Raw genomic sequence first — 21,815 nt, forward strand, 5'->3', positions numbered from 1 at the left:
AGAACAGAGATGGATGAGAAGAATCCTTGGAGCTGCTTCTTAACAGAGTACAATTATGAATCGAGAAAATGAGGATTTTAATTGTCATCTTTAGCAGCAATTTCGAGGGGGCAGAGCTGCCAGGTCTTTTTCATCAGACACTAAAAAGCCTATTTTTCTGTGCTCGCTGAAATGATACTTCAGTCACGAGTGAGAGCCACGAAAGTTCACGTCTGTCTGTCGTGCTGGATGAGCGTGGAGCCAGGCTGGCGTTGCGCTCCCTCGGCGGAAGCGGGGAAGGGTTTCCCGGCTCGCCGTCCCGCTCCCGGCCCCGCCCCGGCCACAGTCCAGCCGAGACATGGAGGCGCAGCTCGGCTTCGGCGGCCGGCGGGCCCTGGTGACCGGGGCCGGCAAAGGTGCCCGCGGGCGGGGGCCGGGCCGGGGGCCGCGCCGGGCCCAGTCTGACGCCGTGTCCCCGCAGGGATCGGCCGCGCCGTGGCCGTGGCGCTGGGCAGGGCCGGGGCCCGCGTCACCGCGCTGAGCCGAACGGCAGCGGACCTGGAGAGCCTCGCCCGGGAGGTACCGGACCCCTCCTCCCGCCCCCCTTCCCCGCACCGGGCCCGGCTCCCCCTCGGCCCCCCAGCCCACCGCCGCCGCCCTCGCCGCAGTGTCCGGGCATCCAGACGCTGTGCGTGGACCTGGCGGACTGGGAGGCGGTGGAGGCGGCGGTGGGCGCGGCGGGGCCGTTCGAGCTGCTGGTTAACAACGCGGCCGTGGCGGAGCTGCAGCCGTTCCTGGAGGTGACGCGCTCGGCTCTGCAGCGGTGAGTGCCCGGCCCCGGGACCCGGCTCCAGCGGGAGCTTTGGGCTCCATGCCCGCCAGAGTCTCACAAAGCTGTGAACGTCAAAAACGGCGGCGAGGGGAAGCAGCTGAAAAGAACAAAGTCAGCAGCTGGTGTACAGACACTGGACAGGCTGACCTGCACACTTTCAGCAATGTCCAGTGTTTGTTAGTTGATTGTTACTGCGTATGGCCTTTTTCTTTACTGTCTTTTCATTCTTTACATGTCATCTTTCACCCCTTAAGCAACAAAAGGAAACAAAGCACTGGCTCAATTTCTAAGTAGCCAGAACCTGCAGTGTCACCTCCAGAGTGGCGGGGTGCACCTGTCATCCCACTGGCACGGGAGGGGTGCCTTTGCTGTTCATCAAGCTCAGAGCTTCCAGTCTAGTTCCAGCTCAGTTAAATTGAAAGGCAGTTGTTGCTAAGACAATTCAGAAGTAGAGCCAACAAAGCCAGGTAAGGAAGCAAAAAATGGTCATGGTGGGAAATTATATTTGCTAACTACAATAACATGACTTCTTTATTCTCTGAAAAAGTCCATAGTTTTGTTGTGAGTACACTTTATACAGGTTATCTTGACCACATCCTTCTGAGAAAATGGGTCATGCTGTGTCCTTGTGTTAAAAATGGTTGCTGAGACTCTATAATAAAGGTTTGTGACTAGAACATCAAATGTATGGATTCTACTAAGATCATTCTGCAGAACTGGCAAGTGGAAGCCTAAGGAAGCACAATGTGGCAAACAGAAGAAATACTGCCTCTACCCACCTTACAGCAATTTTGCTTTGTAAATCTGTGTGAAGGGTTTGCTTGACCGAAGAGTTATCTGCCCTGGCTGAAGCCCAGAGCTCTGTTTAAACTTTGACAGGAATTCCATTATGCTGCAGAAGAGCAAAGTCCTGTGCAAAATGCACCTGATGCATGCATGCTCCTCCTCACACACTGACAAGCTTGCAGCCAGTGGATGGTTCCGGTTCATTGCTGAGATCCCACCTGACCATTCTGGCTCTCCTGACAACTTGGCATTTCTGTCCATGTCCTAGAGTAGCACCAGTGTTTCAGCACTTGTCCTCTGCTGTTTCCAGCTCCCTGGGCTGAGCTACAACCACTCTTTAACTTAAATTTTATTTATTTGTAGGTCTCTTGATGTGAATTTTGGGGCTGTGCTTCATGTTTCCCAGGTGAGGAAGAACTCACTGCAGCTGCCTCCATGAATAGCAGTGACTAAATTGTTGTACATAGCAGGGTATGTGTCCATTGGGGGCTGAAAGGACTGCAGTCCCAAGTCAATCTGACAAACTACATGTACAGTCCCTTCACACTCTTGCTTTGACTCTCTTGTAAGCAGGAGGCACCAAGGACTTGGTTCCTCCAGATGTTTTTGTTCTTTGGTCTACCATAATAGCCCAGCAAGACTCCTAGAGTGAAATAATGATTTCTCTTGTTAGGATTCTGGCATTCCTTTTTATTTTTCTCTCCTTCCCCTCCCAGATAGTTGCTCGGCAGATGATTGCACAGGGGCTGCCAGGGGCTATTGTGAATGTCTCCAGCCAGGCATCGAAGCGTGCGCTGAGGGATCATGCTGTTTATTGTAAGTGTGTACAGCTTCAGCAGTGCCCCTCTCAGTTTCGACCAGCTGGAGACCCATAGTGACCAAGCTGCCAGTTTTGGGCAGCAAAATACCCGTGTGTTCCATAGCACCTCCAGACCAGGTGCTGTGCAGTTAAATATCTCCTCTTCTTCCCTTCTCTTAAAGGTTCCACAAAAAGTGCTCTGGATATGCTGAGCAAAGTAATGGCAATGGAACTGGGACCCCACAAGGTAGGAATCTAAGAGAGAAAAGTGTGAAAGCTGAACCTGAGCACAACCACAGCAGTTGTATTAGATTGTTTGTTGCTCCTGATCCCAGATTAGGGTGAACACTGTGAACCCCACCGTGGTTATGACTGACATGGGGAGAATTAACTGGAGTGACCCTCAGAAATCTGCTGCCATGATTAATCGGATTCCCCTGGGAAAGTTTGCAGGTCAGTGATGTACATCTGGCCCCAGGCTGTGCTCATGTTTTCTCCAAGCCTGCCTTCTCACTGCTATCACAGCCAGAAGTTGCTGATTTTTTGGCAAAGTGACAGCTCTGCTGAATGCCTTTTGGCTGAATTCCTGCAGTGTTTGATCGGGACAGGGTGAGAATCAACCCCTCCTCTTGCTTTTTCTACAGCCTCCTCATCTTGGGATAAGTGAAATGAACTTACTCTATTGTTCATAAACCTGACAGGATGTTTGCTATGACCTAAGCACCCTTTGATCACAAGGACACTTTGATGTCCAGCTCTCAGGCCACACTGTCCCAGACACTTCATCAAGCACAGTTTGAAGGCAGAAACACTTTCCAGGTCTAATTACCTGCAGAGGTCAAAGGCAGACCTTTTTAAGTGCTTGTTTTTCTGGTACACTTTGAGGTGGGCAGCAGATGTTCTCTGTGTTTGATTGCAGAGGTGGATGATGTGGTGAACAGCATTCTCTTCCTGCTGAGTGACAAGAGTGCTATGACAACTGGCAGCTCACTGATGATTGATGGGGGCTTTCTTGTCTCCTAAGATGACACCTGCATTTCACACCTGGCCTCAATTTTCATATGAATACTGCCTAGATGTAAAGGTGCCTAGATGAAAATGCCCTTTCAGCATTTTCTTGCTGAAAGGGCAGCAGGGCTGAAAACTGTATTAGACGTGAGGCATAAAATCAGCTTTGCAAGGCTGCTATATAATAAAGCTCACATACACCTTCATGGAGAATGTTTATTGCACCAAATAAGGTTTTATCTTGTCACTCTACATGATGATTAGAAATTGGACCTCTCTTCCAACCCTGTTCCCCCCCCACAACCCTTCAGAAGCTCTCCCTGTTCCATCCAAATCCACAGAGTCTGTCTGCATTTTCAGTGGGAAGGGAAAGAAGTTAGCAGACTCCTCATTGCTTCCTTTGTTGTCTTTAGTAGAAAAAAAAAAAATAGAGGCAACAATCCCAGCCCTGCTCTGCAGAGACTGGATCTTGGGGGGAGGCCCTGCTAAAGACTAATGGGGGGGAGCAGCACCATGCTGTCCTAGGGTGTGCATACACAAAAAGGCAAATGCATTGATTGCACAGAGCTGTTTCACTCACAGAGTTTGGCTAGTACCCAATAAAGCACCTAATGATTCATTTTTCAGCTTCTTATTTACTTTGACCCCTTCCAGGGCTGGTTATGATTTCTTTTAACAGTCTCAGGAACATTCTGCTAGAGCACCAGTTTGTTAACTGTTAGCCACAGCAGGCTGGGCAAGGAGACCCTACCATCCTCCCAGCTCTTCTTGTCTTTCAGCACCATTGAAATCAGCTCCCTCCCCACTCCCACTAGAATGTTAACCACCTGTTTCCCTGCAGGTTGAAAACAGGTGTTTCCAGAACAGGATGGATGTCTCAGCCCTTTCCACTTGGAGTTCAGGAGAGCCAAAACAGCTTGTTGCCTGAAGGAGCTACCTTGCCTTCCCCGCTGTACCTCCCCTGGGGTCTGTATAGTCCCCAGCTGGTCTCCTGTCCCCACTGCCCCTTCACATCAACACTGACGTTAAATCAAAGAGACATTTAAAAAACACTGACTTCGTACATGATGAAGGGCCCTATACATCCCAGCCCCCTTCAGAAACACCCAGCTTAATATGCAATCTGTCAGAGGATGACAGCATGCTGAGCCAACACCAAGGCCACAGCCCTCAAAACATGGTACACTTTTTGCCAGGCTTCTTCACAGGCGGTGGGCAGAGCACAGCCCGGATGGCTTCATCAAACACCGTCTTCAAGCCCCGCTGCGTCAGCGCAGAGCATTCGAGGTACTTTACTGACCCTGGGGAAAGAGAGCTGCAGCTCAGCCACTCCAATTCTCCCACCGTACACTTGCTCACCCACTCACAAAGCTCAGTGCCACCGGCATCTGCCTGCTCATGAGACTCACCGATCTCCCGAGCCATGGCCAAGCCTTGGGGATAGGTGATGGGGGCCAGTTTCTTATCACGTAACCTTTCAATGGTGTCCTTATCATCCCTCAAGTCCAGCTTGGTGCCCACCAGGATAATAGGTGTATTTGGGCAATGGTGTCGGACCTCAGGGTACCACTGAAACAGAGAGGCATAATAAGAAAAGTAGTTATATGAGTGGCCACAACCATAAGGATGCGTTCCTACTATTGGGAATGAAGAGGTTCACTACTGACATGGTGGCAATACCTGACCAGCATATTGCTGCCTACAGTTCTAACATGCTCTGCAAAAAGAGACTGGTGCAGAGGTAATAATGAAGGCACCAAGACACAGAATCCTGACAGACAGTGCCAGCCAACTCTGTGCACAGTGCTCTCCTTAACTGCACGTTAGCTTCTAAGACATCCCTTATCTTAAAACACAGATTCAGAAAGGCAATAACTTAGCCAAAGAAGTCATTAATAAAAAGCAGGCCCCACTTAGAACCTGCAGACTATGATTTTCCTCATCAAAACATTACTGCTTGAAGTTTTGGGATTGTAGGTGTGGTGCTGGGTGGGGCCGGGAGTGTCACTGGTTCTTCCCTTCTACTGTTTCACCCAGAAGGAGAATACTTTACCTTAGCTCTGACATTCTCAAAGGAGGCTGGACTCACAAGGGAGAAGCAGATCAAGAAAACATCCTGTGCAGAAACAAGAGGGTCAGCTGTGCAGAAAGAAACAGCTAGAGTGAAGGGAGGCTGCAGGGGGAGCCTGAGAAAGGACAGCCTCCTCCCACAAGCAAGGGCTGCTGTGGCCTTAAGAAATTCTTCCCCATTAAGGGTGTTAAACTAATTCAGAGAAGGAAGGAATGGACCATGAGTGTATGATTACATCTTCTTTCACAATGCTGTGCTCTGCATGTTAAGAGCCTGAGGCCTCAAACATCTTAAGAGTACTAAGGGCTTCACCAGCAGCACAGCTGCTTAGGAACTGCTACACCCAGGAACACTCCTAGGGCTGCCCAACGGGGATCTGTCCTCCTGAGAGAGAATGGGAATATGGAACTGGCCACGCTGCACAGCAGCCCTACAGCATTCCTTTTACTTGAGCCTCCCTGGGGTGCCCATACCTCTTCAAAGACCATTACAAAGAAGAGACTAGAACAGGACAATGTCTTAGGAGAAAATCAGCTGTGATACTTCTTAAACAACCAGAATTACGGGTGTAGCTGCAGGAACTCAGACTTTCCTCAAAGGAAAGAAGCATGCCTGTCCTTGGGAGCCTCTCTGTCTCTGAGAGGTAGCAGTCACCAGCCAGTCCAAGCCCAGCACTCACCGTCTGTGGATAGGAAAGAGGCCGCAGTCGGTCATAATCTTCTTGCCCTGCTGTGTCCCAGAGGCCCAGATTCACTGGCTTTCCATCTACCATCACATTGGCAGAATAATTATCAAACCTGCCAATGAGGAGTCCCCATCAGTGACAATTTTGTGGTGACCTTCACATCTTTATAAGGAATTCAAAGGGGCAGTGAATGAGGAAAGGATACTGCAGCTAAGCTCCGGTGGGGACAATCTGCCTTCCTCTCACATACACACAGCCACAGCATCATCCTTACCTGTCAAGTTCACAGTCTGATTTGCAACAGCCACCTCCTCACATACAAACCAAACTTTTACACACACAAGCATACAGATCAAAAAGCAACTGAAGCCCGAGGGCCTTACTTACACGGTGGGAATGTATTCTCCAGGAAAGGCATTTGTGGTGTAACTGATCAGCAAGCAGGTCTTCCCAACAGCTCTGCAGAGGGTAAGAGTGACAAGCATAAAGAAGGGTACAGCATGGAGCACTAAGGCAGTAAAACTCACCCTTCCCCCACTGAAAACACATGGCTAGGTAAAAAGCTACCATGTGAGAAAACAAACCTGTTGCAGACTAGAATTCCCTAGTTGTCTCAGACATGGCCTGAACTCAAAAAGTGCGCCTTGCCTGAGCACTTCCTAACCCTGCTCTCTGCCACTCCTTTTCCCTACTCATTCAGCCTTTAGCAAGACATCAGTCAAAATATAGTTGTTTCATGAACCAATTCAGGGAATAAATTTGGGTTGTGTGCTGGGCTCAACAGATGGATAGTAATTTAGCAAAATGGATAAACAGTGAGGTTAAAAAACATGCAACAATGCAGGACTCTGCAAGCTCCTCAGATACAGGAATTCAGTATCAATAAACACAAAGGAAAAAAAGTAATTATCCATAAACAAAAACAGATTTTAAAATTGACTGCTGTCAGTTTGCAAAAGATTAGTGAAGAAGGATAAAAATACCAGCTCAGGGCTTTGCTGAAGGCTGGTGGGATTGGTCAGCCCAGCAGTGGCAGCTGGCAAGGGCCAGGCCAGCAATGGAGTGAGCACAGGGACTTTACCCAGCCCTGCAGATTTCCTGAGAGCTTCACTGTAAGAATAGAGGAGTACCAGCAGTGTGAGCAACCTCTTTATCATGGAGAAAGTTGTGAACGGCAGACAGCCCTCCAGAAAAAGACTGTGAGTGCCAGTGCCAGGGAAAGCTGGCTTTGAGGTGCCTGGGTGAAGCTGAATAGCTAGCAGAAATGGGTATCCCCCACCCAGTTCTGCAGCCAGACTGATGTAAGAGAGGATGTCAGAAGAGAGGAAGAGAGCTGACAGTCCCCTGCACACACCAGGATGACAGAAAGCACAGAGGGAACGAACGAACCACTATTACAACTCTTCCTCTGGATTAGGTCCCCTCGGTCTGAGAAGAGAGAAGTTTTGTCATGAACCACTACTCTGACTGGTCCAACTTTCCTTCTCAAGTGTGACTTCTCTTTCCCACCAAACAGGGACACTTGTAATTCACAAAAACCTGTGTATCTAAGTGTTTCTTTCAGTCTGCACTGTTGATTTAGTCTTAAGGCGTAACACACAATAGCTGAACTCCATTTCCAACATCCTGAGCTCCCAGTCGCTCTTTTCCCCTCTGCAATAAAGCTGTGCTTTCCCCTTCTCCCTTCTTTAGCCCTCACAGGCTGGAACCTGGAAGGCCTTACCACAAATGTGTATTTGAGGGGGTGGCATGCACAAGAAAGGGGAAATCTAGTCCCTGCCTAAGACCAGTTCACATTTGGGTCTGAATACCTCGGCTCTGTTCTCGCTGAGGTGATCAGAAAAGTAAACTGGAATTGTGAGGAAAAATATGCAGCATGAGCTAGGAAAGTTAAAAAGCAGCATAAATCTAGTGCATGCCTGTGTCTTGCAGGCAGATGTGTTCCCAAAAAAAAGGCATTTAGGAAGAGCCTTAAGAAAAAAGCAAAAAGGGTGATAAGGAGCACATGGTGAAATCAGAAGGAGCAACGCGTTTCACCTCGGAACAATCAACAATAGGACATACGAGACCTGCGAACATCAAGATTTTCGGGAGGACTCTGTCAGGTACAATGAAAAATAGCAAAATACCGGCACCTAAATGAAACAACAAGGAGGCACACGTAAAACCGAGGAGAAGCCCGTGTTTGCTGCCCAGGCACCACCCAAGTTCATGAACTACGAAGGGAGCAGGGCAGGGCTGGGGGCCGCGGCCAGGCCCCGGTCTCCCGCCGGGACCGCACGGCGACTCGGCCCGCCGGCCCCCTCCCGCCGCCCCGGCCCGGCCCCACCCGAGCAAGGCCCCGGTCGGTCCAGGCCGGACCGAGCCGAGCCTCCCGGCGCGGGGCCTCCCGCCGGCGGAGGAGCTCTCCCGGGACGCAGCCCCGGGCCAGCCCTCCCTCCTGCCGCCGGCGCCGCCGGGCCCGTTCGGTGCGGGGCTGCGGGGGCCGGGGCGCGGCCCCTCCCGCACTCACCCGTCGCCCACCACCACACACTTGATCGCCTGCATCTGCCCGCGATGGCGGCGCCGCGACTGCGCCGCAGAGACCGCCCGCGGGGCGGGGCGGGGCCGAGCCGAGCCGAGCGGAACCGAGCCGAGCGGAACCGAGCCGCGCCGCGCACCGGGACAGGCCGCGCGCCCGCCGGCTCCGCCCCCGCCGCGGGCTCGGAGCAGCGGCGGCCCCGCCCCACGGCAGAGGCGGCGGGCGCTGCTAGGGGCCGGTTACCGCTCGGGGGCACAGCGGCTCAAGGACAATGCTCTAAAATCTGGCTGCGTTGCAGCTGCATAGTTCACCGTCATCTGCCCAGAGCTGCTGAGGGACAAAGATGGAGCGGGAAAAATCCCTCGGGAAGATGGCTTTTGGCTTCCCGCACCTCCCCTGCCAGGAAAAGAGGGGCCCACAGCAGTGGCCCTGTCTGCAAACAACAGGCCTGGCTATTCCCTTACCCGCGGCTCTGTAGCGCTGCCCAGCAGGCACAAACTGAGGGGCTATTGCCACAGGTTCTCTCCATTATGACCAGGGGCCGCTTTGCTTTTATCTTAGTCCAGAACCAAAACCATCCCCATCTCATCCACCTGTAACCATCCACCTTTTAGATGCAGGACAGGCTGACGGCATCTTCAGGAGAGTAACACAGCAGAAGGGCCCACCCTCCACATCAGCCAAACATCCAGTTTGCCACTGTCCAGTGCTAATGGCAAAATGCAAAAGTTCTTTATTAAGCAGAGCAAAACCAAGTATAAAAAATTAACACAAAGCAACCAGTCCACACAGAAACTTTCATTTTCCAGGTGTCTCTTAAAATATGTACTCTAAGACATGTTCCCACCCCAGACTCATAGGAAGAACTCCCTCAAGGCTCAATACTGCTGGCCCGACAATAGCTTCTGCTTTCTCCAATTCAGGCTCTAGTAACCCTTCCCTTTCTCCAGGTCATGCAGGGACTTGCGCTGTCAGGAGAGGAACCACCTTCTCCCCTTTGTGCTTTGAGAAGCAATTCCCCAGTGTCACAGCAGAAGCATCACTCCTCTCCAGATTAAGGCCACAGCACTCAGTTCTAGGAGCCTTAGAAGCCAGGAGAACAGCTCTGCCATTTGCCATAGTGAAACTAAATCCTGTAGCAATACTTGCCACAACATCTTCAGCTAAGGGCTGCAGTCCACAGTGAAGAAGCACAGATGCTGACAGCCAGTCACCCACTCACCCTTTCCCTGCTACTCACTGTTGCAGAAGTAGAACCACTGCCCAAGCCCAGCTGTCCCACAAGGGCACGGACAGCACTGCATTGAAGCCCCTCAGTGCAGCTGTTTCTGTCTATGCCAAATGTGTTTCTATGGCCCACCAATATAGCCAGAGCCACAGAGGGAGGGTAAACAAGCCAGAGAGAGCCCCTTCAGACTCTGCTCCTGTCCGTAAACACTGGGTGAAAAAGCACAAGTGGGTAATATCTGGTGTTTCCAGCAGTTTCAGGATCCCATTGGCAAGGCAAATTGCTCCAGCCCACAGGGAACTGTAAACACTCTTGTTGCTTTTTCTCAAAACTCTCTGTGAAGAGCCTTGGCACCCAAACAAATGCTGCAGCAGGACCTTGCCAGGGAACATACAAACCCCCCAGTAACCCCCTGTACCAACAGGCTGTGGCACAGCACGGGAGGGGGCTCGACATCATGGACTCAGACCCACGGGCCTTGACGGTTGTTTCCTCCACTCCTCTACATTGTCAGGAGGAAGATTTCTGAACAGAAAGAGCATTTGTCTATTTGTGAGCCTTTGTGTCACCCCACTCTGATAAAACTGTTCATTTAGAAAGAAGGAGTTGCACCTGAGCTCACCCTTTCCCTGACAGCAGGAAGCCAACCTCTCACTTCCTAGAACTTCCCAAGGGAGATCCCTGCACATATGCCATGATGGCATTCTGCAAGAAACTGGCTCGCTGGGCCTCCTCTTCCCTCATCCTGGAGATCTCAGCCTCCTTCATTCTCAGTTTCTCCAGCAGCAGAGAGATCTCACCTTCCTTATCCAGCAGTGCTTCACGGTGATTACTGGATAGGGCTGTGAAAAAGCAGCATTAGTAAAGAAAATCAAGGTATCCCTGGAATAAACAGGAGCAGGCCAAAGGCAATAGAAGTGCTACAGTCAGCAAGCACACAAGAAGAGCTGCATGAGAGAACATGAGAGATTTTGCACAGACAGCAGGCACACTTCACTGTGCAGGAAATCCAAATTTTGCCTGCTATGCAGCTTTGGGTGGTTATCTGAGTCTCGGTCTCCACAAAATGAGGAGAGGAATCCCTGTAAATACACAGGATGGAGAGTACAACTCATAGGTGTACTCTCAGGCAGGAAGCACTTGGTGTCACTACCTGTGAGCACAGGCTCATTCCAGGCCCAGTGCAGGGTAACTCAGAGATACCATGTGAGAAGCATGAAAGGATCCATCACCTTTCAGCTGTCTTTCCAGAGCTGCAATCTTCTCTCTCAGCCCATCCTGGGCTGTGCGTTCAGCCTCCAGGTGCCCAATCTGCTCCTGTAATTCCACTTTCAGCTTATTTAGCTCTGTCACTTTCTCCTCTTCCTTCCTGTCCAGGTCCTGACACACAAAGACAAATCCATGAACAACCAAACAACTTCAGCAACTTGTTCTGGCCCTGTGGTGACTATCTCTACTCCCGTCCAAACTACCTGCTGAAGTTCATCCAGCCTCCTCCTGAGTCCATCAGCACACAGGCTCAACTGTTTGGCTTTGGCCTGGGCCTCAGCAACCATTTCCTTTTGCTTAAGGCAGCAGTTCTGAGCTTCATCCCTTGACTCAGTCATCAACCGCAGCTTCTCTTCTAGGTGTTCCAGCCGTTGCTGCTGTAAGACACGAAGGAAAATTAAATTAAAACACTCCCACTTCATCCCTGTGAAGAGATTCTCCCCTCTGTTCCTAATACAGTGAACCCTTTATTGAGTCAACTGGAACTGACAAGCACAGGACACAGTCCCGCTCCTTGCACTCAGGAGTGACTCCAAGCTGCTTTCTCTTGCCAGGGAGGGCACTGACAGACCAAAACACTCAGCTGAGAAACACAGACAGGTCCTTGGCAGATCACCAATGCCAGTGTTTACAGCCAGTGCTCCACCTTCACTTCCTCCATCCTCAAATGGCTCTGCAGCACCACTGCAAGCAACTAAGCAATTGCTAGATCCCATGAGTCAAATTTCTATGTCTGTAACTCAATGAAGCATTTTCTTTTGTGATGCTACAAATAAGTAAATATTCTAATAGTTTTTTTGTGTATTTTCCTCATCCCTTGCTCTGTTTCACAGGATATTAACTCCATTGCCATTTTCACAGAGTTCAATACTACAGTGACTTTATTTATCTAGCAGCAGTAGCCACCTGAAGAAATTTCTCAGTGTTCAGACAAACAGGAGCACCCCATGAAAGCTGTCATTAAAAAGAAGGATCAACATCTGGCCGTTGGCTTCAGATGTTGGCAACATAAATAAAATCTGCCATGACAATATCGACATCAGTTCTGTTACTACTGAAGACAGTTCAAATTAGACTTTTCAAGGCTCCTTCCTCAGCAATCACACCACTTGTGAGTCAGTGAAATCCAGAGAGGAGTGAGTTAGCAGCTCCCCAAGACTAACACATAGACTCGGTAGCCAAAGCACTTCCTTCCCACAGGGACAGGCCCACAGACAGGTCCTTACCTCCTCCAGGCGTGCCTGACTCCTGACTTTCACTAACTCCTCCCCTGCCCGGCCTCGCTCAGCCAGTGCAGCTGCTTTGACTTGGCTCAGCTCCTGCCACAGAAACACAGAAAATTATTCCAGACAGAGAAGCTGCATTGCTACCACACTGACCAGAAAACAAGACCAGCTTCCAGTCGCAGGCTAGAAAATGACACAGCTCTCCTTCTCACTCAGGGGCAGCAAAAGCAAAGATGACAAACCCTTCCTCAGTTCAAGTCTGCTATCTAAGTTCAATGTCAATTTCAGTCATATGAGGACAAGTATTGGTTAAACCTTTCCAAAACAAGGGAATAGGAAAGAGCACCGCTGGATGTAGCTGGGGAAATAGATATGGATAATCATGCTACACTACTTGTGACAACATGAGAATCCTGTAAAGTCAAATCTTAATAAGATTCTAGCCATGTTCAATTGAATCCTTATTTTTGTCCAATCTGAATTTAGTTTCTCCTTGGAACCTTCTTCCTTAGTCCAAAGCAGTAAAAATAATTTTAGCTGGTATACTGGTGTTTTCTGTTCTCCCTTACAGCACATGACAATCTTCACAAAGGTCTGTAGTCAGAGACTCCACAAAGCTTTCCTGGCAGCCCTCTCCGTGCACTGCTATATGAGTGTTCAAATGTGCCTAGAGCATTTCTTCTTACCTCATCCAGAGATATCCTGATGGCCTCCAGCCTCTGGATCCTGTCGTGCATGGAGCGCTCACTGGCCTCCATCTGCTGTGCCATTCGATCCACCTGCAGAGCAGCAGAACCCAGCAAGTGACAGAAACCCATCCTATCTGCAGGCAAAGCAAGCAGCAGGACTACTCATCACGATAGTGAAGCATCCTTTCACTGAGCCATCTACCAGCAAGTAAAATTCTTGCCTCCCACAGAACTCCACTAGCAAACAGTAGTACAGATGGAATCTGCCCTCTAGAAACTAAGAATTTTTAGACAGAGATCCCTCCCAGGCCACAAGGAGGGAGTCCAAGCTGTCATTGTCAAGTGATACGAAACACAACACACTCATTTTCTAGCTGTAATGTTGGTAAAAGCTTCCCAGTCTGTGACTTTTCTTAAAAGATTTCAATATCTTCAGAGAAAGTCTATTAGTATAATTTTATTTTGGAGAGATTTCAAACCTCAGTAACACTGCAAAGAGAATTGGTTGTAGTCTGTTGGCCTGTCCACACTCAGACACAAGCCCCTTTGAAACATAACAGAGAAGGAACTAGCATGCTGAGCCCTGTTAAAGGACTGCTTGTGTATAAGCAATTAAAACATTAAAATGTATTTATTTCAGAAGCAGGAAAATATTCTTTACTTGTAATTACCTCTGTGCACAGACCAACATGAAGGCCAGCCTCTCTTGCGCATCACATACCACTCTGGCCCATACTCTTGAAAGCTAGAAAATCTTACTGGTAGAAAGTCTTGTGATCTCTTCAGTCAGGCTTTGCTTGAAGAATTATTATTCTTCAAGCCCATTATTCCCAGAATAAATCCAAGCCCACTAGCTTTTAAACTTTTTTAAGAGCACATTACAGCAAACAATGACCTCCCCTGGTGATGTATGTCAGCACCAAAGAAAGACTAACCAGGGTGCTGCAGAAACCCCATCCTTACCTCTTTTACCCGAAGGGATTCCATGTCTTCAAGGCTTTGTTTAAATCTTCTTTTCTCCATTTCCAGACGTTCTGCAGATTAAAAGCAGGCATATCACAACTCTGGCATTCCTGCCACATACTGTACTCATACTTTTTCACACTCTGCCAACCCTTTCTCCTCGGCTGTCCATGCAGAACAATGATCCCAACAATGATCCCAACTGTAGGTGTCCACAAGCTGTTCCTACTCCTCCACTCACCCTCAGCCTCCACAGCCCGCAGCTTCAGCTCTGCTGTTGTGTTGGTCAAGTCTTGTTTCACCTGGAACAGCTGATCCTGCTGAACTTTGCACTTCCTCTCCAACTCATCCACCTACATAACGAAATTGCCATCACAAAGGTTTTTCTTTTCCTATTAGCACAAAAAGTTGGCTGTACAGGACAATGAAGAGACACCCGACCAAGGATCAGAGTAGAGGCCATATCTATGGAGCAGATGTTATACATGTTCAAGTGCCACTTCTCAGACCTGGACTTGGTTTCCTACCTGATTTCTCAGCAGCAGATTTTTCTCACTGGCAGCAGACAAGTCATGCAAAAGCCTGCCTTCCCGATCAGCACCTTCCTGCAAACAGAACCGAAATTAAAAACTGTACTCCCCCCTAGTTCTTGCACTACCAACCTGTGCCAACCAACAGCACACACAGCTAAATCCAACTTACACCATAAACACCAGGGCTCCTCTTCACACCTGACAACTATCTATCTAATTTACACAAGAATTTCTGCCATGGTGGGTTTAGCTAAGCACTAGTGGTAAAAATCATGTTTGCCTATTGCATCCAGCATCCCCCAAATCTACACAAACCAGTTATGACCTATAGCCCTACTCTCAAACATAACTAGGACTTATCCAGCTCACCTGCTTTTGTTGCTGGAGCTCCCTGAGGTGGCACTCAGCCACGGAGTTTTGTTCCTGTTTCATGGCATTCAGCAGTTCTCCCAACGTGTGCACCTTCTGCTCAGACAGAGCCAGGGCAGCTTCAGTCATCTGCAGCCTATAAAGAAAAGCACTTTACGGAGTCTTTTCCAAGGCAGACACTGCAGCAGGCTCTCTGTGCCCCCTGGTACAAGGTGCTAATGTCCATCTCGCAGTAGGTGAAATCAGGCTGCCTAAATGAGGCATTTTTTGCTTCTGGGAAAAGGACGCCACTGACCTCGGTACACAGTAGCACTGCAGTGACCTGGGACTTCTCAGGGCCCAGTGTTCAGGTGCCCATTGCATTTGCCCTGCGCTGTCTTCCATGAGCCAATTTCCTTGCCCAGACCCCTGCAGGATTTGCCTGCTCCCACAGAACAAAGCTGGCTATATCACTGCAAAGTTGTTTAAGATTAGAGACAGGATTTTAAACATGAGTAGCAGAAGCAATTTGCTTGTTCTGTCCAAGAGGGACATGTCCACATCACTGCATGACATAAAACACTGCCTTTACCTGGTAGAACTAAACTAGGCAGGCTCAGCAGTGTTTGAAGTGAAACCACAGCCATGTGCATGTGGCTCTGTGTGATCTAACTTCTTTTGAGCACCTCTTCCTCAATGTTCCCAAGCCAGGCTCCTCCATACCTGCAATGGTTCCCAGAGAACACTGTCAGCTGCTGGGGGAAGCAGGCAGAGATTCCTGCCAGGCTGTAAACCATGCAAGGAACATGTCCCCATCCCATCTACACAATCCTTTTTCTTTCTTCCCACCTTCTGTAGTTCACTTGCTCTTATGCCAATGCACTGTAATTTTACTTAAAAGCAAAAGTATCTAATGTATCTAATGTGGCAAACTTGAAGGCTTGATCTGACTGTAATTTCTGGATATTACTGCAGAACTAACCAAAATAGTAATCCAGCTACCCTACAAGATTATCCCCCTTCTTAGAAGCTCTGCTCAGCACCGCTCATACAGCACAAACAGTGGGAAGACAAAGGTTTTCCTCCTCCATACTTGGTTTTCAGTGAATTCATAATGGAATACTGCTCATCCAATGCTTCCTGCAGCTGGCTGACTCGTACTGCAGACAATCTGCATTTGACAGGAAAAAAAGGAAGAAAAGAAAAAAAGGTGGGTAATTTCTGCCAGGAAATGGAGAGTGCTCAATTCTGCCATCAAAGAGCAGAAAACATTTAGAATCTAACTCACTTCTCACTCCTGGCTCTTTCTTCTTTCTGCTTGTCTACAGTATCCACAAAATCCATGAACTGTGACCAAGACAAAATTCAGTAAGAAAATTAACTTCATCAGCTACAAACCTCTAAATTTCTCATCTTTCTCTTCCCAGCAACAGCTGAAGACATGTCAAGCCACTCTACTGGAAGCAAACTGGAAGTCTGATTGGTTTATTAGCATATTTGAATAAGGTCATCAGCTAAAAGGACTCTGCATCCTGAGGTGTCAGATGGAAAAACAGATCTCTAGGTTTACACCACTTGGAAAATATCAAACCGATTGCAGAAGAAGAAATGAAAGCACAAATAACTAAAACTCCTCCAGAACCCAGAGTTCAGCAGGGATGTGTCCATACTCATACTGTCACTTGAATAACCCAGCTCAGAGGATGGACTCAACGAACTCAATCATGATGTGTGCCTGCCCATAGAAATGCACATGCAACTTCAGGTGCACAATAATACTGTCACTGAGTGCTCTGTGGGGACCTCAAGGGAAGCAAAGGATTCCAGTTACCCCATCTGAACTGCCAACATCTGCTGACCTGCTTGTTCTTCTCATCCTTCAGACTCAAAACCTCCTTGCTGAGGATGCTCACTTGGTTCTGGGCCTCACTCAGGATAGCCTCACGGTCTTGGTTGTGATCCAAGGCGTGTTCTGATACAGAGAGAGCAGGAGAACACGCTCAAGTTTCTAAAGCAACAGAATAGCAAGCACTGCTGGAAGAGCAGCACTCAAGATGACCACTGAGTATCAGAAGCACCAGGACAGTTGCCCTTCTCAGGCTGGCCCATGTAGAGAGAGTCCCACCTTACATCACCAAGTGGGATGGGATCAAAGAGCAGTTGTGTGAGGAGCAATCAACACCTCAGCCTCAGGAAAGCTGTTAACTCTGCTGTGGGCAGGACAATGACACAGGATGTGCTGTGTAAGCCATATCAAAACTTGGCTCATCAGAGGCAAACTATGAGCAAAAGTCTCAGGTTCTCCCACATTCACGCAGCACATCAATCTCGAATAACTCAATCCAAATTTTTTTTTTCTTTCGCTAGTGAAAGTGACACTTCCAACTTGATTAGCCCCCACTAAAGAACAAGAGAAGGTGACATAGGGCACTGGGGAAATGCTATTAAGAAAGGGAGGAAAAGAGGGTTAGCTCTCTTCTGGAGCAGCAAGTGCCCCATATCCCCCATGTGCTGGACTGGGAAAGGAGTCAAGTGATTCACCACTGTACACACATCACACTTACCCACAGCTTTCAGGATGTCACCAGGAACATTGTTCCCTGCCAGCTCCAGCCTCTTCAGGGTCCTGTTGCTATGCAAGCAGTTCAGCAAAGCTCGGCCACCCAGAAGCCCAATGTTATTCCATCGCAAATCTACACAGAAAGCAAACTTTCACCATAGCAGTCACATTTCTGCTGAGATCCCAGATGGTCCCAGAACACACACAGGAGAATATTGTGGCTCCTTTCAAGATGAATGAGAGGGAGAGAAAGTGACAAAGCAGGAAAGGCAAGGATAAATCTTTAGTAAACTGCAGGAAGCCATGACAGTTACAAGCCTTCATCTTACATTTGGCTCTCATGAGCCTTCCTTCCACAGACAGAATCTGTGGATGAGAAAAAATCAGTGACAAAAGCCACATTCTCCTGAAATTCCAGCAAAATTCCATATAAGGACAAAGCCAGTGTGAATTAAGTATCAAGAGTCTGTCATGACGCATGCCACAAATAGGAATGAAAATACTTCTTCCTCCACTAAAGACTGTTCTGCCCCAAGTACACAGTTTTTCAACTGTAGGTTTGGTTCAAGAGATTCCAGTTTCCACTTTCCACTCTCCAGAGGCCATGGAGCTGTGACCACTCCCTGCACAAAGCCAGCACAGCACTCTAGACTGACAGGAATTGGGAATGAAACCGACCAGCTGGAAGAAATTGAGGCAAGAAACCTGAAGATGCATGTGTGTTTGCGTGCATATGTATGTATACATGGGCAAAGAACTCTTACCCAGCTCCTGAAGGCTGGTGTTTTGTGTCAGTGCCATGGCCAGCTCTCCAGCCCCTTGATGGTTAATCTGGTTATTGCGCAGATCCAGACGCTGAAGAAAGTTGTTTGCTCTCAGTCCTTGGCAGAAAAAGGAGAAGCCCTCTTCCCACATGCCGAGGTTGTTCCATTCTAAGGTCAGGCTAGGGAAATCAGACAGGATTGGGGTTTGTGGAGTCAGTGGACAGCTGTGTGAACTTGAATGATACATGATCATCACCCAGCTCTGTGAGCTGACTCAACTTCAGAGAGCAGGATGCTGCCAGGGCCCAGCATCCTCCAAAACAGCACCTACAGTTTTCCTGCCTTTGCCTGCCCCACCCCTCACAAGAAATTGCACCACTTGGCATTCCTCCCACCCCAACAAAAAACATCCTCAACCCTTTTCAAATGTTGTGCTCCATCCGGCAGGAATAGCACAAAGAGAGGTAGATACGTTTGTTTACCTCCTAATGGATTTGTTCTGCTTAAGAAGTTTTCCCAAAGCCTCAGCTCCCATGGTTCGCAGGTTATTTCCCTGAAACAGAAGCCCCAGGTGATCAGTAGGCTAAGCTTGTCGCAGTCCATCTAGACCAGGACCACCACCAGACACATCCCAGCTGTAACACCAATTTCAGCTGGGCAAAAATGGTCCAACCAACATTTGTTTCATGTATCAATCAGCCTCCCACCAAATGGAAAACCCTGGAGGAACAGTGGATCCATACACACCACTGGTCTTAGGAGGCCACCATGACCGAGAGCTTGCAAAAATCACAAAATAGCAGGATCAGCATGGACCACAATGGGACAGAACATGGCAATTCCAGATAAATATAACCATTTTAACACACCTAGTTAGGAAGGACTGTTAACACTAGCACAAAGAGTGAGAAAGTTATGATGCAGTTTGTGACTGTGAAATAGCTGTATGTCAGAGGAATACAGACAGTCACTCTCAGTAGAGAGACAATCACATCTGAAGGCAGATGCTTAGTTCAAAGCACACACTAGTCAAAAGACAGAAACACAAGTAGAACAGCTAGTAATTCACTGATCGATATAGAAATCCGCAAAAAAAGCCTACATATACCTCATCTGCCCAAGCAGCAGCTAACAAAAGGTACCTAGCAATAGCTTATCAAAATAGAGTAACAGTGGATAAAGACAATCTACAAAGTAACTTTGGAAAATTGTGACACGGTGTTTACCAGTCAAGGAATGAGTCACTTGAGAACAAAAAGCCTACAGAAGTATGCATCTTGTTGAACAGTCCTGGGACTGTCTGCACTGGACAGGACTGTCCAGTTCTCTTTCTCATTAAGCCTGTGCTTTTTCCTTCTCCACCATAGAACAGTGTTAATTCTTTTCAAACAGACTCACCTTCAGATCCAAAGCTTTGACTGTGGTGTTGGTGCAAAGACCATTCAACAAAAGTCTTACACCTGAGCAGAAAAAAAAAAACCAACCTGTTTATTTTATCTGTGAAACCCCCTGCCTAAACTGGCAGCATATCATCCCAGCATATCATTCTGTTAAACAGAACGAAAACAGACGCGGCTGCGATTAATTATTTGATAAACTGCCACTGCTGCTGCAAAGTTTGAGCCTGAGCTTTTGGGGCAGGAGACTGTTTATATGTTCTCAAAAAGGTGCCCGGGCAGAGAACTACCTGTCACCTCGTACCTCCGCCTGACTCAGCTCTGAAAAAGCCCCACGTCTAGAGAGGCACTGCGGGCACGGCCGGGCTCTGACTAGCCGGACCGTCCCGTCACAGCTGCCCTCCGCCGGGGGAGAACCGAAGGTGCCTGACCCCGCACGGCCACGGACCGGGCACCCTCGTCTCAAACACGAGCGGCCTCGGCCCCTGAGGAGAGCGGCCCCGCCGCGGGCAGCGCGCACCTTCCTCGCTCAAGCCGCAGTCGCCGAGCGCCAGCGCGGCGAAGGGCGCAGCTCCGCGCAGCAGCCGGCCCAGCGCGCTGCACGTGGGCAGCGAGAGGCTCTGCGCCGCCAGGTCCAGGCGGCCCCGCGGCCCGCCGGGCTCCCGCAGGCCCCGCAGCACGGCCTCCTGCGGGGTCGCGCCCGCCGCCGCGCACAGCCGCGCGTACTCGCGCCCGAGCCGCTCCATGGCCGCGCGCGCCCCCGGAACCGCTCCCCGCCCGCGCGCCCTCCCCCGGAACCGCTCGCCGACCGCGCGCGCCCCCGGAAGGCGGGCCCGGCCGCGCGCGGGCCATGGAGGAGCGGGGCGCCGGCGGCTTCAGGAAGGTGCGGCGGCTCCGGGCGCTGCCCCGGGCGGCGGGCGCGGCCCCGGCCCCGCTCACCCCTTCCTCTCTCCGCACAGGACACCGTGGATCGGCTTCTCCGCCTGAATTTCCGGGACGGCAGGACCCGAGGTACTGAGGCGGCGGCGGGCGGCGGGCGGCGCGGGCCCCGTCCCGCCTCCCCTGACCGCCTTGTCCTTGCAGTTAACGCCGACGCGCAGCTGCTGGTGGCCGAGCTGCTGAAGGTGTTCGTCCGAGGTGAGCGCGCAGGGCCATCCCACCAGCCCTGGAGCGATGGCTCCGGCTCCTCCCCGGCCCCCTTGGGCTGCTCCCGGCCGGCACCGCTACAGGCCTGGCCCAGCGCGCCGCGCTCCTCCAGGGCGCCGGGCCGCATCCCTCCTCCCGGACAGCAGCCCGGAGCCCCCGCTGACAGCTCCAGCCCCTCTCACTGCCCTTCCTTTTCTTGCCCTTGGGCTGCAGAAGCAGCGGCACGGGCAGCGCGGCAGGCCCAGGCAGAGGACCTGAAGAAGGTGGATACTGAACAGCTGGAGAAAGTATTGCCACAGCTGGTAGGGAACTGTGGGCCTGAACTGCATGGGAGCAGAATGGGGATATGGGCTGAACAGCTAATCCTCATCCTTTCGGGAACTGTTTTGAGAACCCAACCTCTGTCCTGATTTGCTTATTGCTCTTTCCTTGCAGCTTCTGGATTTCTAGAGGTTCCTGAAGCACATGTTGCCTGTCAGCAGACAGTCCTGACCTGACACGTGTCTCTGTCCCAGTGTGTCTCTGAGGCTAATGGTCTCAACTTTTCCTTCCTCTGCCATTTTGCTTCTGTTTCCTCTCCCCTTTACTAAGCACAACGCAGCCCAAAGCAACAATGGAGCACAACAATGCTATTTTTGAGAAGAGAATGCCACGGGCTTATTTTGTTCAGTTGAGTACATAACTGGTTTCCATCGTGCTGCCTTACTTCTATAACAGAGGCCTGTATTTCACAACATGGTAAGAAGCTGTTGCTTTCTCAGCTAATGTGAGAAAGAGGTGCTGCTTCACTGAGATGCATGGAAAGACTTAATGGCTGGAAATACCATCCAGCCTTCAGGCTCTCCTTGCCTCAAGCAGGCAGCTGTAACAGCAACTCCAGGTGCAGCTCCAAGCCTTCCTACTGAATAGGTCATTAACAGGAGCTTAGTCACAGGCTTTTGCCAAAAGCAGGTAACTGATCTTTATTTTATAAATAAACAGTGTCTGTCCCTTGCTACCTTCCAGTATTTC

At 49.9% G+C, this 21,815-nt stretch overlaps 4 protein-coding genes across 7 annotated transcripts; 2 read left to right on the forward strand and 2 right to left on the reverse strand.

Moving 5' to 3' along the window:
• The first annotated feature begins 236 nt into the window (after positions 1 to 236).
• DCXR (dicarbonyl and L-xylulose reductase) lies at positions 237 to 3,610 on the forward strand. Its single transcript, XM_064395410.1, has 8 exons — positions 237 to 395; positions 461 to 558; positions 648 to 802; positions 1,961 to 2,003; positions 2,314 to 2,413; positions 2,579 to 2,643; positions 2,732 to 2,849; positions 3,316 to 3,610. Exons 1-8 carry the CDS (start codon positions 338 to 340, stop codon positions 3,417 to 3,419), a joined length of 741 nt encoding a protein of 246 aa, XP_064251480.1. The 5' UTR covers positions 237 to 337; the 3' UTR covers positions 3,420 to 3,610.
• Positions 3,607 to 8,856, reverse strand: RAC3 (Rac family small GTPase 3). 2 transcript variants are annotated; one of them, XM_064395413.1, is made up of 6 exons: positions 8,694 to 8,856; positions 6,548 to 6,619; positions 6,155 to 6,272; positions 5,458 to 5,520; positions 4,814 to 4,973; positions 3,607 to 4,705 (listed from the first exon to the last, which is right to left on the reverse strand). In XM_064395413.1, the coding sequence occupies exons 1-6, from the start codon at positions 8,705 to 8,707 to the stop codon at positions 4,575 to 4,577; spliced, it is 558 nt and encodes a 185-aa protein (XP_064251483.1). In that variant the 5' UTR covers positions 8,708 to 8,856; the 3' UTR covers positions 3,607 to 4,574. The 2 variants fall into 2 exon arrangements, with proteins under 2 accessions (XP_064251483.1, XP_064251481.1); XM_064395411.1 differs by having other exon boundaries at positions 8,673 to 8,854.
• A 527-nt stretch (positions 8,857 to 9,383) lies between these two features.
• Positions 9,384 to 20,434, reverse strand: LRRC45 (leucine rich repeat containing 45). Of its 2 annotated transcripts, none has more exons than XM_064395379.1 (17): positions 20,179 to 20,434; positions 19,660 to 19,721; positions 18,744 to 18,814; positions 18,262 to 18,440; positions 17,502 to 17,630; positions 16,797 to 16,909; positions 16,226 to 16,284; positions 16,031 to 16,108; positions 14,959 to 15,094; positions 14,584 to 14,661; positions 14,298 to 14,409; positions 14,057 to 14,127; positions 13,091 to 13,183; positions 12,405 to 12,497; positions 11,382 to 11,555; positions 11,142 to 11,289; positions 9,384 to 10,751 (listed from the first exon to the last, which is right to left on the reverse strand). In XM_064395379.1, exons 1-17 carry the CDS (start codon positions 20,402 to 20,404, stop codon positions 10,561 to 10,563), a joined length of 2,013 nt encoding a protein of 670 aa, XP_064251449.1. In that variant the 5' UTR covers positions 20,405 to 20,434; the 3' UTR covers positions 9,384 to 10,560. The 2 variants fall into 2 exon arrangements, with proteins under 2 accessions (XP_064251449.1, XP_064251450.1); XM_064395380.1 differs by lacking the exon at positions 20,179 to 20,434 and adding an exon at positions 19,963 to 20,140.
• On the forward strand, positions 20,433 to 21,801 carry CENPX (centromere protein X). Of its 2 annotated transcripts, XM_064395415.1 has the most exons (5): positions 20,434 to 20,541; positions 20,618 to 20,669; positions 20,742 to 20,795; positions 21,018 to 21,106; positions 21,240 to 21,801. In XM_064395415.1, the coding sequence occupies exons 1-5, from the start codon at positions 20,509 to 20,511 to the stop codon at positions 21,252 to 21,254; spliced, it is 243 nt and encodes an 80-aa protein (XP_064251485.1). In that variant the 5' UTR covers positions 20,434 to 20,508; the 3' UTR covers positions 21,255 to 21,801. The 2 variants fall into 2 exon arrangements, with proteins under 2 accessions (XP_064251484.1, XP_064251485.1); XM_064395414.1 differs by having other exon boundaries at positions 20,433 to 20,541; positions 20,742 to 21,106.
• The last annotated feature ends 14 nt before the right edge of the window (positions 21,802 to 21,815 follow it).

Source organism: Passer domesticus, chromosome 20 (assembly GCF_036417665.1).
Source record: "Passer domesticus isolate bPasDom1 chromosome 20, bPasDom1.hap1, whole genome shotgun sequence".
Taxonomy (NCBI): Eukaryota; Metazoa; Chordata; class Aves; order Passeriformes; family Passeridae; genus Passer; species Passer domesticus.